Source organism: Saccostrea cucullata, unplaced genomic scaffold (assembly GCF_032062105.1).
Source record: "Saccostrea cucullata isolate Sc308-1 unplaced genomic scaffold, CSIRO_AGI_Scuc_v1 ctg391, whole genome shotgun sequence".
NCBI lineage: Eukaryota > Metazoa > Mollusca > Bivalvia > Ostreida > Ostreidae > Saccostrea > Saccostrea cuccullata.
In genome coordinates, this window is record NW_026938695.1 from 668,866 (window position 1) to 686,811 (window position 17,946).

At 34.5% G+C, this 17,946-nt stretch overlaps 2 protein-coding genes across 2 annotated transcripts; one reads left to right on the forward strand and one right to left on the reverse strand.

Moving 5' to 3' along the window:
- Positions 1-8,892: 8,892 nt before the first annotated feature.
- On the reverse strand, positions 8,893-13,435 carry LOC134250954 (uncharacterized). Its single transcript, XM_062733315.1, has 4 exons — positions 13,381-13,435; positions 12,685-12,846; positions 12,143-12,362; positions 8,893-10,820 (listed from the first exon to the last, which is right to left on the reverse strand). Exon 4 carries the CDS (start codon positions 10,772-10,774, stop codon positions 9,098-9,100), a length of 1,677 nt encoding a protein of 558 aa, XP_062589299.1. The 5' UTR covers positions 10,775-10,820; positions 12,143-12,362; positions 12,685-12,846; positions 13,381-13,435; the 3' UTR covers positions 8,893-9,097.
- A 1,268-nt stretch (positions 13,436-14,703) lies between these two features.
- LOC134250984 (E3 ubiquitin-protein ligase TRIM45-like) lies at positions 14,704-16,254 on the forward strand. Its single transcript, XM_062733350.1, has one exon. It carries the CDS (start codon positions 14,704-14,706, stop codon positions 16,252-16,254), a length of 1,551 nt encoding a protein of 516 aa, XP_062589334.1.
- The last annotated feature ends 1,692 nt before the right edge of the window (positions 16,255-17,946 follow it).

Genomic DNA, 17,946 nt, shown 5'->3' on the forward strand with positions numbered 1-17,946 from the left:
TTAGATCATAATAATATCAAAACATTATTAAATAGTTATAGATAAAAGTCAGAAATTTCTTTTCACTTTCGAGCTTTGTAGTATAGAAAAATTTAGGGGCCAACGCTTTACATCCTTTAAGGAACGTTTTTGAAAATATTGAATGGTTTTCTTTTGGTTAGGATACTATTCTGAAAATCTTTGATTCAATACTGCTTATTAAAATATTTCCCCCTTTGGAGATATAAAGAATCCAACATTGAGCATTTTGGGCCCCTCTTGGCCCTAATTAGGTAATATATGATAATAATTTTACAATGTATTGAAGCAGATTGTAATGATACACATTTTTGCTTCTGTAATTTATAACAAAAAAATGATAGATAAAGAGTTATATATGAAAGTTTTTTGGATCCACTGTGCCCTTTATTTGAGGGGTCAGACCCTTATTCTTCATATCAAATGAAAGAACATGTCATTTTGCACAACTTTTGTAATATATCTTTTAACAAATTTTGCGAGATATTTGCAAGCCTAGGCGAGCTTCAACGCCTTTTGCGCTGGAAAGATATAGACTCAAAAAAGCAATTCTGCAATCCTTCCTCTATAGTCACTGAAAATTTTAAGTCATATTGATTTGATTCGATTTTGTGAAAAAAAGGGGGGGTGGGGGGGGGGGAAGGAACCGAACGAAAACAATAAGGTCTTCTGTTGGAAACGGAAGACCTAAATTCGGAAAAGTTCATAGTCTTTGTACTGTCTGAAAATTTAAATCTGTTTATTCTATGAATTATTAATCAATATATTGTTTATCATTTAAAGATAGGTAATCACTTTTAGATCTTTAAATTAACCTTTGCTTTTAAATGCATTAAGTTTGGTGTAATTAACAATTTTCTTGAGACTAAAAAGATAATTTCAGATATTCATCTACTTAACTTATTCTTGACTTATTACTCCATTGGAAGCAAAGAGTTTCCACGCCACATTGCAAACACACTTTAATTTGGGCTACGTTCTCCTTCTGGACTCAACGAAAATCGACTACTGTTAACTTCTGCCAAGAGAATTTAACAAATATATTTGGAATCAGTTCCATGGGTCTTTGTGAAGAGGAGAACTGAACACAATTGTCATTAATGAAATAATACGAAAACAAAAATGAAAATGTAATGCAAAAGCGTCAAGGTAATGGCTATCAAGTGTAACGAAACCCAGGGGTTTAAAGGCCCAAGTGCTGGTATAATAGATAGGCATTTAATAATATGGTGTATGCCTATTTACAATTCGTGTTCAGCTTGAACACCGTATTCTTACAACGAATTGTACTACTATAATGAACTCCTGTGAAGTATTGAATTAAAGACAGTACACACAACTTCTCCCAGGGCTTATATACATGGCTTTGAAAGAGGATCTAATTTAAAATACAGTCATCGTAAGAATGTTAAATAAAATACACAGAGAACAACCTAAGATGTAAGGAAAATTTCTTTTAATTTACAAATGAATCGGTAATTTTTAAGATAAAAAAAATTCTATATAAATAAAATTAATGTATAAAAAGTATTACAATTGTTTAAAATAACTCATTACATTATTAACAGCAAAACATGGCCGAAGGAATCACTGTCTAGTTAGACTATGTCAGCAGGCATAACGGGCGATGCCTGTTATGCTCAAATTATCCCATGTTTCCCACTATTGTTGATGTCCCTGCCATAGTCTCCTAATTAGACAGTGATTCCTTATACATCTATTTTCATTTTTACTTGAAATAACAATCTTAAAATAAATCAAAATACTGTCTTAATTAGTAGATTTGAAATATTAATGCACGAGGCATTCCATGTTTTTTTTTTCATTGCCCCGCCCCATGACGGCAAATTTTACTATAAAAAATATAGTCCAAAAAAAACACGAAAAAAATTTACCCGATAATTATTTAGTTACTGTAGTCAAATATCAACATTTATGAAATACACAACAAAAGAATCTGAAATTGTGATCAAAGCAATCTTGTTAACGTAAATTATATATGTGTCCAAGATTTCGGTTGTCGGAAGCACAAAAACGTGTATAGGCCCTGGGTCACTTCTCCGCCGCCATACTGAATGCAATGTTGTAGTTGATGAAACGGGAGTTGGTCAAGAAAACCGATTTGTGTGGATGTTAAAATAGCAGAGGAAGTTGAGTTTCTTACGAATGTTAAAATAGCAGAGAAAGTTGAGTTGCTTACGAATGTTAAAATAGCAGAGAAAGTTGAGTTGCTTACGAAGTCGGATGGTAATGACTGAGGGACGATGTCTGTATCAGATGATGGAGTGTGGCAGTGCTGATTTCACAACGTGCTCCAGTGAGGCTGTTTACGAAAGTGGAGTTTTCTGCCTCGCTGATAGTGGACAGCCTTGCGCTATCGACTGATCTGAAGATTATTCATTATCTATTTTGTTTGTAAAAAATATCTCAAATTTAAACAAAACATCTATTTTTTCTTCGGTATATTTATACGCCCCTCATGCAGGTTGACATTTTGACCTTTCAGTAGTATTTCAATAGAGAAAGATACATACCACAGGAATAACCAAGAAATTAAGAAGATGGACTTTTGTAGTGTTTATATTAAAGAAAACAATTGGAAATGGAAATATTGTGAAATGGTTAGTTTGGATATTTAGTTTGGATATGGTTCGTTTATATATCGACATTACAAAAATCAAAAGCATATTTTCAGACAAATAGTTTTTTGAGTAATCATACATCCAATTTATATGAAAAGATTAAAAATGCTAGTTTGGGTTATTGAAACTTAGTATAGACAGAAATTACCTAAACATTATTTTGACCGCTCTTATAATATATATATATTGTGTGGAAATATTGTAAAAGTAAAGCACAATTGCTTGAAGAAAGTACATGTACAGGTAAAAGATGACAGAATTATTACAGAGCTTATAATTTCCAGACCTTGTTTGTATAGTGTGCTAAGATGGGAATCTTTTCATCGTAGAAAAAAAAACATTAATTTCAATTGATGTATGAAATAATTAACGGTTCTGTACTTAAGCATTTCCTTAACTTGATCAAACATTTTTTCAACATATGATTAAGTAATACCAAAATCAGGAATGTCTTAGATAGTCGTAAGAATGCAAATCATGATGATTTTCCAGATAAATAATACAGAGGCAAAAGTGATTAAAAATGGTAGTCTGAATCATTAATTAGTGCAAATTAAGTTGAGCAGTATGTGAACGGAAAGGCCTAACGTTGAACCTGTCACTGTTCATGCTGTTTATCTACAACTTATATATTGCTGTTCCAAATTTTGTTTTCATATTTTCAGTGTTGTTGCAGTGAATTTGACAAAAATAAAATTGATTTTCAAAATTTTCTTCTTGATAACAAACAAGATTGCATAAAAATATACACGGAATAATAAGGATCTGAGAGATCCACAATCATGGTATATAAAGGCGACATCACTGTACACGTACGTAGATGATTTGCGTTCAAGATTGCGTAAAAGACCTGGTTTCCCGCATTTATTGCGCATGAGCAGTTGTCGGGAACTAAGGAAGAGAATATCTTACGATTGTTTTTCACTTACGACAATGTGTTGATCTTACGACCACATTCGTCAATAGTTCGTAACTTTTATCTTTGGATAATCGTAAATTCAAGTCGTGGTTGGAAACTTACATTCTCCTTCACCACCAAGTCACGTGGGTATCACGTGAGATATGCAAGCCTACTCCCAGATCAGTTGCGTGTTTATTCCCAGATCGAGCAGAAGTGTTTTTTCATTGGAAGTGATTATTAATTGATTTTGGATATCTAAACAATGTCAGTGTTACAAAAACTTTCTGACGAGTTTGGAATTAGTACCTTGGACAAATCTAATGACGGCCCAGTTCATGTAGAGGCTGATGTTCATGTTATTGGACCACAAGATAACTTTGAAAATTCTCCTACTAAAAAACAGCCAAGCTGTTAAGGAGAATCTTCTTCTTCTCCTGCAATAAAGCAGCCAAGCTGCTCAGGAGAACCTACCAACCTACGAGATTCGTTCGAAGAACGCCTCGTAGAAAAGCTGCTTTCAGCGCAATCTAAGCAGTTCCACGATATGCAAGAGTTTGTAATGGCTGAATTAAACGCTACTAATGAGCGTTTAGATGAACTCTTGTCTGACGAGATTGATGGGGAACCACCAGCAAAGACGAAGAAAGTGTCTGGAGATACTTCTGGAGAAACAGCAAAACCGTCCGAAAATTCCATCTTGAAAAAGTTATCAAAACAATTTGACGGTAAGGATAAGTTTGGATTGCCGATCGGAGATGAGCTTGCGAAAATTTTGAAAGCTATGTTTTCTGGAGACAAAACTAAAGCAAATGAAGAGAAGAAACGAGAAGAAATTTATGAAAAATTTAAACTACCTCAAAATTGTGAAATGTTGTTGATACCTAAAATCAATAAGGAAATATGGCGATCATTACCAGCATCTGCAAGGAATTCGGATCTTGACATACAAAAGCCGCAAAAACTTATCGCACATGCCATAGTTCCGATAATCCGAGTCGTCGACAATCTCATTAAAACGGACCCTCATGGAGATAATGCTGGAACAAATGAGACCGTTAATCGGCTCATGGAGGCCATATCTATGATAGCCATGGCTAATGATGAGATCAATCATGTGCGCAGAAATTGCATTAAGCCATCTCTGAATGTGGAATACCGATCTTTGTGTTCATCATAAAATGCCGTCACCGATAATCTATTCGGTGACAATATCACTGATCAGCTTAAAAGCATTCAAGAAGCAAATAAAGTCGGCAAGAAAATAAGTGAAGATCGCACAAAGTCTGGCTTTTTTCATGGAAATCGGAAGCCTTTTTTAGGCTCAAGAAATTCCTGGACGATTGGATCCAGGAAAAGAGGAGGGGAGAAGAATGTTCGCGGAACCTTCCGCCCCTACCGAAGGAACCTGAGCAAAGACAGTCGTCGGCAATAAGTCAGGTTAGTGGAAATTTGACAGAAGTCACCAATGAATTACCAATTGCTGGTAGATTACAGCATTTTTTGTCAAATTGGAAGCATGTAACTAATGACAAAGTTATTTTAGATATTGTGTCTGGATACAAATTAGAATTTTCATCGATGCCTTTACAAAATTCTGTTAGAGAAACATTTGTGAATAGTGCACAGGCAATTTATTTGGACTGTGAAATACAAAAATTGAAGGACAAAGGTGTAATTCGGGAAGCTGTTTTCCGTAACGATCAATTTATTTCAACAGTATTTCTTACTCCTAAAGCTGACAAAACATTTAGAATGATTCTAAATTTGAAGGAACTGAATGAATTCATTGTATATAAGCATTTTAAAATGGAAAGTTTTAGTAATGCACTCTGTATGGTTACCCCAAATTGTTATATGGGTACGATTGACTTAAAAGACGCTTATTATACTGTTCCAATTTGCAACGCAGATAGGAAATTCATGCGGTTCATTTGGAAAGGGCAGCTTTGGGAATACACCTGTTTAGCAATGGGATTAAGTTCAGCACCCCGTGTTTTCACTAAACTATTGAAACCTATTTTGTCTGATCTTCGTTCAAGAGGTCATCAATCAGTGATGTATATAGATGATTGTTACGTACAAGCTGAGTCTTTTGATATGTGCTTGGAAAATATAAATGACACTGTAGAAATCTTAGAAAACTTAGGTTTTGTCATCAACCGGGAAAAATCGGTCATGATCCCAGCAAGAACTGTTACTTTTCTCGGATTTATCATCTGTTCAGAAAATATGACTATCAAGATTCCGCATAAAAGGATAGAGAAGCTCAAAGTTAAAATAGATACGATTTTGAGAGAACGAAGAAATTCCATTCGAGAAGTGTCAGAACTGCTAGGCATGTTAAATTCTAATGTCCTTGCTTGTCCTTAGGATCCTTGTATTGCAAGCGCCTCGAAATTGAAAAGATTCAAGCATTAAAAATAAAGGAAATTTTGATGCGGTCATGTGCATATCTGATAGTTCTGTTAGTGATCTGAAGTGGTGGTATGAAAACATAGAATGTATGGAATCACCTATTCGAAGAGAATCACCCTCTCTGGAAATGTTTACTGATGCTTCTCTCACTGTTGGCTGGGGAGCAGTTCTGGGTGATATACGGACTGGGGGACCGTGGTCGCAGATTGACAGCTCAAATTATCCTCACATTAATTATTTAGAACTGTTTGCTGTCTATTTAGCTCTCCAGTCCTTCAAGAATGAAATTAGAGATAAGCATTTGAAACTGCACATTGATAATTCCACGGCCGTAGCCTGCATAAATCATTTTGGATCAACTCAGTCGGTGATTTGTAACCAATTAACAAGAGACATTTGGCTTTTGGCTTATCGTTATAATGTGTTCCTTACCGCTGTCCATATCAAGGGCTCATTAAATGCTGTGGCCGATTTGGAAAGCCGTAAAATTCGCGATGACACGGAATGGATGTTAAACAGAAATTTGTTTTTGAAGATAACCAGTATCTTTTCTCGACCAGTTGTCGACTTATTTGCATCTCGAGTAAATAATCAGTTAACTAATTACATATCATGGCACCCTGATCCGAGTGCTAGTGCTACTGATGCTTTTACATGTACTTGGAATTTGTATTCATGTGTGTATATTTTTTCTCCATTTAGTTTGATCCAGCGAATTCTGAAAAAGATTGTGGAAGAACAAGTACCAGCTGCAATTATAATTGTTCCAGATTGGCCAACAGCGAGTTGGTACCCATTCTTGATGAAACTGTGTGTCGATGCACCTCTTATTCTTCCTCAGTCCCGGGACACATTGGTATTACCTCATCGCCCTCAAGAAGTTCACAAACTATACCCAAAGCTGCGTCTTCTGGCATGTCACATATCCGGAAAATGTATCAATCCAAAGGCATTTCAGAGAAAGCAATTCCGGTTCTTATGAACTCTTGGAGAGCGTCAACTAAAAAACAGTATGATTCGCATATGAAAAAGTGTCTAGAATTTCTAAATCGCAAATCTATCCAAGTATCTGATACTTTTTCAATAACAGTTGTCTTGGACTTTCTTACCGAACTCTTTGATAACGGATATTCATATAGTACAATTAATTCCGCCAGGAGTTTTCTCAGTTGTTTATTACCACCTGTTAATGATGTGGCTATTGGTTCTGATCCGCTAATTAGACGTTTCATGAGAGGAGTCTTTATCGACCGTCCTAATTTACCGCGGTATACAGAGACTTGGGATGTGAGCACGGTCTTATCGTTTATTCGCAGTATGGGGGAAAATGAAGTTTTATCAGTGTTTATTTGACATTGAAGCTTGTCATGCTATTAGCGTTAGTAACAGGACAGAGAGCACAAACTTTGTCATTTTTAGATTTAGATAATATGCATGTTATGAAGATAGAATTGTGTTTTTTGTAAATAATCTTGTGACATGTATTAAAGTGTATGTAACAAAAACGGAAAAATATAGAGGTAATGGAAATAGAAGACTTCTTTTGACAACCCAAAAGCCGTTCCGAGAGGCGTCGAAGGACAGTATTTCTCGCTGGATAAGAACTCTGATATCTAAATCTGGCATTGACACCAGCAAGTTTTCTGGACATAGCACTCGCGCTGCTGCAAGCGCCACCGCACGTTCTTCAGGGATTTCAGTTGACAATATCTTATCACATGTTGGATAGTCTAATGAGAATACATTTGCAAAATTTTATGACAAAACTGTTTTAAATAATGATAAAAAATTTCAGTCTGCAATTTTGTCTTCAACATGTAGTTTAGATGATATGAATATTAGATAAATTTTTGACAGTTATAGGAATTCTTCTTCTTTGTATAATTCCTATTTTCAATATGTGAATATTTGCTTTAAACATATCACGTGTTACCCACGTGACTTCGTGGTGAAGGAGAATTAGAAAATTAAAGGAGACTTACCTGTAAGGTGAACATTAATTGAAATTCTCCGAAACACCAAGGAACGTTGGGTATTACGTGCCCACCCTTGATCTCCCTCCCATGGGAACTTGGGTGATAAAATTATAATAATGTAGCATCTGTAAAATTGCATATTATCAAGAATATTCACATATTGAGTTAAATACTGATCTGGGAGTAGGCTTGCATATCTCACGTAATACCCAACGTTCCTTGGTGCTTCGGAGAATTTCAATTAAAGTTCACCTTACAGGTAAGTCTCCTTTAATTTTCTAATTTTTTTGTGAATAGATGTCCAGGATCTCAGGAGATGGAAAGTTCGTCTTGATCTATAAATAAATAGGCCTTCATCTGTAGTTTACTGAGACTTTATCAATAAATTTCATATCGATGAATTAGTTTTAATAACAAATTATGACGCATTACAATTGAAAAAATACTCTCGTATGTCACAGTCAAGGTCAAAATGTAATTGACCTTGGAATCATATGAAAGAACTTAGTGGAGAATGCATACCAAATATAAAGTCTTTATCTCCTACAGTTCAAAAAATATGACGAAGGTACGAAAAAGATATTTTTAGCATATACATGTACATCAAAGTCAATTTAACAAGGTCATTGACCTTGGTGTCATTTCAAAGATCTTAATCAGTGGAGTTTGCATAGATATATCTCTCGTGGATCAAAAGTTATGGCGAAGGTAAAAGTTCACAAAAGACAAACAGATAAACAGACAGACAGGACAAAAATATCCTTTAATTTAACAATTTCTAATGAGCAGTTGTAAGACGTATGACTAGTGTATTTTTTTTTTCATAAAAAATTGCCAATCAAATTTTGAAGCTTTGGAACCTTCTTCATAATTCTATCTGATTTGTGGAATTTTAACAAAACTTTTGAACTACATCTTGTAGCTTTTACATATTGAAATATTTGTTAGTGCACATAATAATGCATGGCGTTTCCATCATTTTCTTTCCAGATTCCAAAGACAATTGTTAACAGAAATATATCCAACTCAAAAAAAATTATTTTCACAGTAAAAGATCAAATAAACAGAAAAAGAGGCGTAACTGTACAGATAGATTTTCATAAACTGCACGCCATTTCCTATACATAAAACACAAGGGGGTGATATTAATGCATATCTGTCGAATAGTTTATCCTTTCTATGTATCTATACACAGACACTATGTCAGTACATTCTGAAGATCCACGCCCAACATAAAGAAGATGAGTTTTGTGATCATAGGCCAGGCCATACAGCTCGTGTATACTCCCTGGTTTGGTCAACAGGAGTGACAAGAAGTGACCATCCTTGTCAATCATCTGTACAGTGTCAGTGAGGGTATCGACCACCAGGATGTGTGACAGGGCGTCTGTACAGATTCCTTCAGGTTGTAGTCCTGATTTCAGTCCCGATCCTGATGGAGGCCCCGTGTAAGAGAACCGATGTTTGCCTCCAGCGTCAACCACCACTACAGCTCTGAGATCATAGTCTGACACAATGATATCTCCATTGCAATTTTTTGTGAGGTACTTCGGATCTCCAAATAAAATTTCACCTTTGTGGTCGATTCGGATAGTTTGGAGTTCTACTTCCCCACTGTTGTCATACCGTTTTACCATGCCTGTATATGTTTTGTAATTATACATCCTCATGCCAATAAGTAGTTCTCCAGAGGACACACAGTAGTGGAGACTGACAGGTCTCAATGAATCTGTTATTCTCATTAACATGACCATTGATCGGCTTTCTGTTTGAATTTTGACATCTCCTCTGATGTCAACGTAAAGAAGTTCCCCAGCACTTGATACTGTGTGCACACCTCCAAAAGCAGCTTTGTCTGTAACTTCCTGAAGAGTTTCACCCGAGGTGTCTGTCAAGATGAGATTGTTCCAATCACTGACCCAGAATTTATCTGGTGCCACAATAGAAACATGACGACCATAACTGATATCTTTGACTTTCACCGACCTCTTTAACACAGGTTTAGACATCATTTTCAGTAGCTGTTCATCTAATATTTCTCTTTTTATGATTTCACTTTGGGTTTCTTTTAATAACAGATTGACATCAGCTTTGTTTAAATTATCACATATTGACAAAATAGGCACTTGCTTTACCTGTACAATTGTTTTAGTCGTGTTTATGAAATTTTTCTTGTAGAATAAAAGAAATTGTACAGGTCTGATCAATAAATGCTCAGATCTGTGTTCATAGTATTCAGATTTAGCAAGAAATGTATTTTGTTTGAACTTCTGATGTTGTAGTGTTTGAACCAAAAGCAGGCTGCATTTTGTTATATCATTTAACAAGACAGTATCAGTTAAATCCTTTAACCTTATAGCTTTTAAATGCATTGCTGACTGAATACCTGAAAGTGTTCTACTGCATGTTTTCATGTGATTCTGAATCCCAGATAAAACACTATAGTTTCTATACAGAACCTCACTTCTGATTTTGTGAATTGTTTCTTTGTATTGCTGTCTGGTTATTCTATAAGCAGCTTTAAGATCCATTTTTTCATGATTTCTATGTTCTATACACAGATTACAGACAAGAAGTTCACAAGACTGACAGTACATTTCATATATCATATCTGGATGTCTGTCACAAGTCTCTATTTTTTGAAGGACTTCACATTTCTCTCTATAAATCACAACATCATGGTACAAAGTGTCTAGATCACTGTTGTGTCTCTCTTTACACTGTGGACATAGGTTACTTTTACATGTCTTGCAGTAGTATTCTGTGTCTCCATAACAGTTGATACACGTCTTTATCATACACTGTTTGTTGAAATCTTCCATAGCAACCGTGTTGCAACTTAAAAGTCTTTGTTTTGGGGCCAAAAACCTGTTTAAAATACAATTTTTTTTTTATATTTAACAATTAATGATGGCTTTCATATTTCACATTTTACCTGTGACAGAACCTTTCCAAAATATACTATAATTTTTTACCCTGTTACCTTGACCTTGAAGTTTGACATTTTTTTTGAAAATTAATAAATTACTCAAATTGGTAATTACTTTTGAAAGAGAAAATATTTGGCTTTCATTTTACACATGTATATATCACCTGTGAAAAGACCTTTCTAAATATACTATGATTTTTGATCTGTGACATTGACCTTCAAGTTTATTTGACCTATTTTCTAAAATTGTTATCTTTCCTTAAACATTTTCATTGAGAAAAGGTATTTAACATGTGCATTACCTCAGAAAAGACGTTTCTGAAAATGCAATGGGTTCTTTTTACCTCTTCAATTGACCTTCATGTTTGACCTTATTTTCAAAAATTTAAACTTTGTTGATTACTTTTCAATGACAAATGAACGGGCTTGTACATTTGACACAATATGCCAGAAATACATGTAAAAGCATCCTAAGACATCAAAAGTAGGGGAACACAATTCTTTGAATTTGCTCGTAAAATACACTGTATGTAAGGAGATAACGAACAGAATTCAAGCTCCTATTCATTCTACAGTAAGATTTTTTAGTTTAGTGTGGTCTGTATGGACACTAATTTTTCAATAACACTTCATTTATTAAACAACTTAAACAGGGATTGAAAGTTAAATATGTCTTTAACAATATCTTCCTTTGTTAAAAATGTGAACATTCCAACTTTACAAACATGATACAATATTGACCATAAACACTTATATACTGATAGAAGAACTTGAATATTTTTTTTATTGATTGATGGTCTTGCTATTTCTTAGAATAGTACACACATTACACTTTCAACCCCTTATATAAATTATCTTTATTATTAGGTGTTATTAAGAAAAACACTAGTGTCGGCACTCAATTGACTACTTTAACCATGTTGCTGTTGTGTTGAAGTCAAGGGAACAATAAATGTTGTCTTTTACTAAAAAATGGGTCTTATTTAATTAATTTGTGGCACAAAACACCACGCTGTGATGAATATGAGACAAGTCAACATGGAACTAACACAATTTTTACATGTACACAGCCTTTGTTTTCTCTGATAATTTAAATTTTCTGATTTCTAAGGATTCTTAAAAAATAAAATGTAATTGAGTAAATTTAAGCTAGTCAATCTGAGATCTCTAAATTCACTTTTGGTTTTAAATGCACTCAATTTTATGTGTATAATTAGTCATTTTCTTGAGTTTAAGAAGACAATGTCCATCATTCACTTACTTGACAAATTCGTTGTGAAACCTTAGTGTAGCATGTGTAGAGTTGCCACCACCCCTCACCAGCTGCAGATTTTTTTTTTTTTTTTTGACTTCAGGTACATTCTTCTACTAAATGTAGGCCCAATGAAGGATTTTGAGACATGTCCTTTTTGAATTATTATTAGCACACTTAAGAGACCTTTTCAGGATTGGCTCCCTTGCTGGAAATCCTAGCTAAAACACTGTGAGATACCAAAAAAATTATAAAAACTCAACAAAGGAAAGGTTATGAAGAAAGACTGTCATATTAATAGCTTTTTTTTTTTTCAAAGTTCATTTTCTTAAGATTTTATAGAAATAAAATTTTACATCCTATGTCTATCAAACATGAGCCAAACACAATGAACAGGGTAAAACATCATGTTAATATGGGAGTACATGAATTTACATGTATCTTGTTTGATTTTTGCAACTTTACATGTTTGTCGAAGATTTTAAAATAGCCATTATTAGTATACGTGCGCAAAAATGTTCAAGTATTTTGGATTATACACTATTTGTTACCTCAGTATAGGAGGCTTTAAGCACAATGGTTATGTCATTGATCAGTCATCAGTATGTGTTTTTCATGAAGCAATACCTGGAAGCTGTCATATACATCTTCAAATGACGTCCATTAATGCAGAAAACAGCAATGCATGTACAGTTCTTTTGACTGGAATGAATCTGTAAACAAGGAATATCTAATCACATAATGTAAATTTATACATGTTTTAAGAAAAATATCAAGTACATATCAATTGAAATGATTATGGATGTGAATCTATCAATGTTTTTGACCATGTTGATATATATTTCTTCTCAGTTCACATTTCAGTCACAAATATTTAAGATGATTTGAAGTTCACAAAGGAACTTCAAAAGATTACCCTCTCCCTATGTATCACCTTTTCAAGTAAAAGAACAAACATATCCTTTTACATATGTTTTAGCTTCAGATTGTTTTCACCTTTTCTTCTCAGAGGACAACCTAACAAATCCTGCTTTCATCTTATACTCTTGACAGAAGTGGACGGCCTGATGTAGGCGAATCTCTACAAAGAGACAGAGAGAATAATTACATACTTTCATCTGTTCATTTGATTGCTATTGCTAACTACACGTATGAGCCTATGTGCATGATTAAATAATATGTATATCTTCTTTTTTAACTTTAAATGGGTGTAGCGACGCATTTGTTAAGAAAAATTTACAACTTACTAATTCCCTTAATTTTTCACAACGTTCACGCTAGCTTTTCTTGGCTGTTTTGTTTGTTTACATTGTGAAAATATTTTATATTCCGAGCCCGACACAAATTAAAGATGTCTTAATTCGAGAGACTGTATAAATTTATTTAACATAATACAGCGCCATAACACCCCTCAACTATTCAATATTTCGCTTTCAACATCATTTTAAATATTAAACAAAAAAATCATATTAAATGAAACTGTACACGATTTACTGAAATACATGCACATGCATGTACAATGTACATGTTATATACTACTTGATACACTGTGATTGAAATAGCGAAAATATCATTCTAGATATCTGAGTAAAACATGCAACAAACGAAACTATATCTCAATATGTATTTTTTTTATTATTATTATTTAATATTTTTTTCAAACATTTAATATACAATAATCTGCCATAAGATATTTTATTTAAATACTTTAAAATATACAGGCTCATACTACAGTGTACATGTACTTTATGAATAGGCCTAATGTAGATTCATGCATGTTAAGCGATTAGCGGATAAAGTGATTTAATTAATCTATTTTGAAAAAAAAAATTAAAAGGCTGCATATTGCTCTTCATTATGTAAATATGACTAATCCTTATCAGTTCACTTATACATAATTATTTAATATACTCATAATGTTGAAAGCACTTAGAAGCATAGCACTTAATGAATGAACAACCCCCCCCCCCTAAAAAAATATGAAGATTCGTGAAATAAGGCCCATTATTCATTTAATGTGTTACACATGTGGTAGAGAGAAGAGAGGTGGTTACAAAGTTGCCAAATTCATCTGTCTGGATATTTTCAAATCGAATTTCAGTTAAAAAAAATAATTAAGTAACTTAAATGAGAAAGAAAACTATTAAGCTATTGTAAATCTGCTGGAACGACTGCACTGAAGTGAATGTTTCCGCAAGTTCGGGAAATACAATCTGTTCATACATATAGTTTATACAGTTAATTTTCTGGACCGTACTGTATATTCATCACTTACAACATGTGCCTGTGAAATAGGTAAGTGTACAAAGTTCTCATATATATCATTTATATTCCAAGTTTATTATAAACTGGGAAAATACTTATAATTGATGTGTGAAACGTGACTAATTATTTCAGAAATATGTATTCTTATTTAGGATTCTGGAACATTTGGATTTCAAATGTTCAAATTGTGTTAATGGATGGCCACTTATAAATGTAGATACACATGTATTTGTACCATATACGTATGATAATCCGCTAGTATTTGCTTTACAGGTCTGTACAAAAGTTGATTATAGGAGAAAAACATGTCACACGAACAGACATCGGATTTTGTTGGTGATATACAGCTTCTGACAGCAGACGATGAAGAGCATGAAAAATGCCAATTTCATACCGGGCAGTCATTTACAGCAAGCTGTAGCCAATGCGATCAGTTAGTATGTCTGAAATGCATAGTTTCAACTCACAAAGGTCACACATTTGAAGATCTTGGCGATCTGATTGAAGTCTCTAATAAAATGATTGTGAAAATCAAAGCCGAAAACATAGAAAAAAGAATGGCGGTTTTGATGAAAGAAAGCGAAAGCGCAGAGAAGGGAGTAAAAAAGATACAGGAACTAAACAACCTTACCGAGCCCGAAATTCAAGGCGAATATTTGAGCTGTATGGAGAGGATTGACAAGGATAGGGACCAGCTTATAATGACGCTGGAAGCAGATTTGAAAAGAGCAGAAGAAAGACAAAAGAAGGTTTTAGAGAAATTATCAGGTGTACGGAAAGACTTGCAGACTACTGAAAATGTGCAAAAGGATGGAAATACTGTTCAAATTATTCAGTTATGCAGAAAACTGCAAAGCAAGTACGAGGAAAATGTCCAAGGGCCATTGGAAGAAAATAAAGTAATTGCTAGAAAATCGAAATTCCTTGCACATGACAAACATTCCAATGTTCTTGGAGAATGCCCTATTGTCCCTGAATTCGAACTCTACGGCGTTTATCAGATAAGTTTGGCGACGATTTCGACCTTAAAGAACCTCCTAGAGGACGAAACATGGGTGGCAGGAGTTCAGTCCCCCTTAACACTTAGACTTCACGTCCCACACAGCAAAAACAAGAGCGCAATAAAATATAAAGTTAACAAGGGATTTGTGTACAGCCTTGCCTTCACGAAAGAAAACACAGTTGTATTGATGACGTTTGTTAGTATTCACGAAATACGTGCGTATGATTTGCAACACGTCGATGACAAGGGTGTCGTGTTTGTCGATACAAGAAAACTTTTTCCCTTGGGTCTGGAAGTATCCCAGAACGGCGACGTTTACGCATGCGCAAGTGAACGCTACTCCAAAGACATGTCTGCTAATACGGAAAGAGGCATTCTTCGAATTTCAAAAACAGGCCAAGTTTTGAACTTTTTCCAGTTCGAAGAGGTCGTAGGAAACTTCATATTCCATTATCCATCATGTCTGACAGAAAATATTGATGGAAGCCTGTGTGTCATTGATCGACACAGCCATTTTTCAGGTCGTGTTGTGGCACTTAACACGTTTGGGAAGAAGATTTTTACTTACGAGCGCCCACCTTCTGTCTCAGCCAAAGAAGAAATGGATCTAAAATACATAACACGCGACAAATTCGGAAACCTCTTAATCTCCGACTGCATCAATAATCGTGTTCACCTGATTTCTAAGTCTGGGATGTTTATTTCATTGATTCTCTGTCCAGATGAAGAAATATCTGTTCAACGTCCTGAGGCGCTTCACGTAGACAAGTTTGATAATTTATGGATTGGATGTCGATCCCAAAATCCCAACACCTTAACTTGCCAGGTCATGAAAATAAGAATGAACTATTAATGACAGATTTTCTTCAGTAGTATATGTACGAAAGAAAGCATTAAAATGAAGAAAACACAATATTCTGAGTTAACTGTGAATAAAACTAGAGAACAAGTTAATAGCACATCATTCCCATATTGCTTTGCAATATTTCATTATTGAGAAGGTTCATTTAAAGGCTGATTGCCCCCCACCCCCCCCACACACACACTTTTTGTTACAGTTAGGTGACTAAGGTCAAATAAAGGAAAAAATGATACTGAAAGATGACTCCCACCCCCTACCCCCCAAATAGGATTTTGGAGTTTGGACAATATCCTTTTTTGTCAATTTTTTTTTTTTTTTTTTTGAAATTTTTTCTCTGCCCCCTTTCAAAAACGATGCGACGTCACGGCAGGAAAAAACTTGGACAAATCAAAAGGTTTGAGATTTAAAATGCAATCTATCATCAATATTATCCAGCATGTTAAAAGTGCCCAAGGCCAGCCAGGTGGCGCATGCAGTGTTTATCTATTCCTGGAAAGGATCAGCTTGCAATATTAAGTGATGTCTTGCTTGCTCTGCATTCCTTAAATTGTCAATAGTTTTAAGCAACACATGCATACTTGCAACTTTGTGTTTAAAAGAAAAAAACAGGGGATCATCCATAGCATCTCTATCATGATCAAAGAAATTCATAAAGACGCATGGCAGTTGATAAATAATTTGTGTTTATCTCTGCATGCGATGTTCTTTATTTTGGTAAAATTCATTACTTATTTTACAAGGTGGTATATTTGGGTGTGACTTGAATTTGGACTTTATTTGATATTAATTGAATCAACTATACTATTATATTCTTTGATTATGATCGATAGGGTTATTTTCTCTTTGGTACACCCAGGGACCTTTATAGGTCCCTGGTACACTGAACACCTGGTATTTCAATGAATCTACTTGTATATTTTAAGTGCAAGCGACACCCTGTGCTAAAAGTTAAATATGAATCTAGACTAACTCCTCAAAGTAAAAATAAAATTGATACAATCCAATATTATTAGAAAATTAAAAAGTAAACTCTTGAAACTGCACGATTCTTTAAAGCCGACTTGTACTACTTTTTACTAACTCGTTAAAACGGGGCATTCTTTTATCTTTATAAGAAGACCACTACTTAATTAAACATGTTAAACTCGTTTTATAAATGTAATGTGAGCAAAGTATATCTTTATTTATTGGTCACAAAATTTTCAAGAAGCATTAAAATAAAATTGAAAAGCTTCCGGGAGTACACGGCTTTGGGACGCCAATCAAGAGGAAAATTAACAATATCCTGTTCCTTTTTTGTGGAATAAAAAGCTAATTATACCCGTACAACAAAAATTAAATCCTTGTCTTCTGAATCGTACGCCCAATTTATTTTATAGAAAAACAACAACAAAAAAGTTTAAAGCTTTGTATTTCTTCCGAGGCTTTGCGAGGTAACCCCCCCCCCCCCCCCCCCCCCCCCGCTTCAGAACTGTAGCATTATAGCTTTATGGTCAAAGACTAATATATAAAACCATAACGCTACAGTTCTGCAGCTAACCCCCATCCCCCCATCCCCGCCCCGTGCGTTTGACGAGATCTTAGATCCATCCCGGTCACGTAACCAGCTGTTTTTTACGATGATTTATTTTACATGTATTAGAAGGTTTTGAAATAGTCAGGGATAAAAAAAAAATTTCCTAT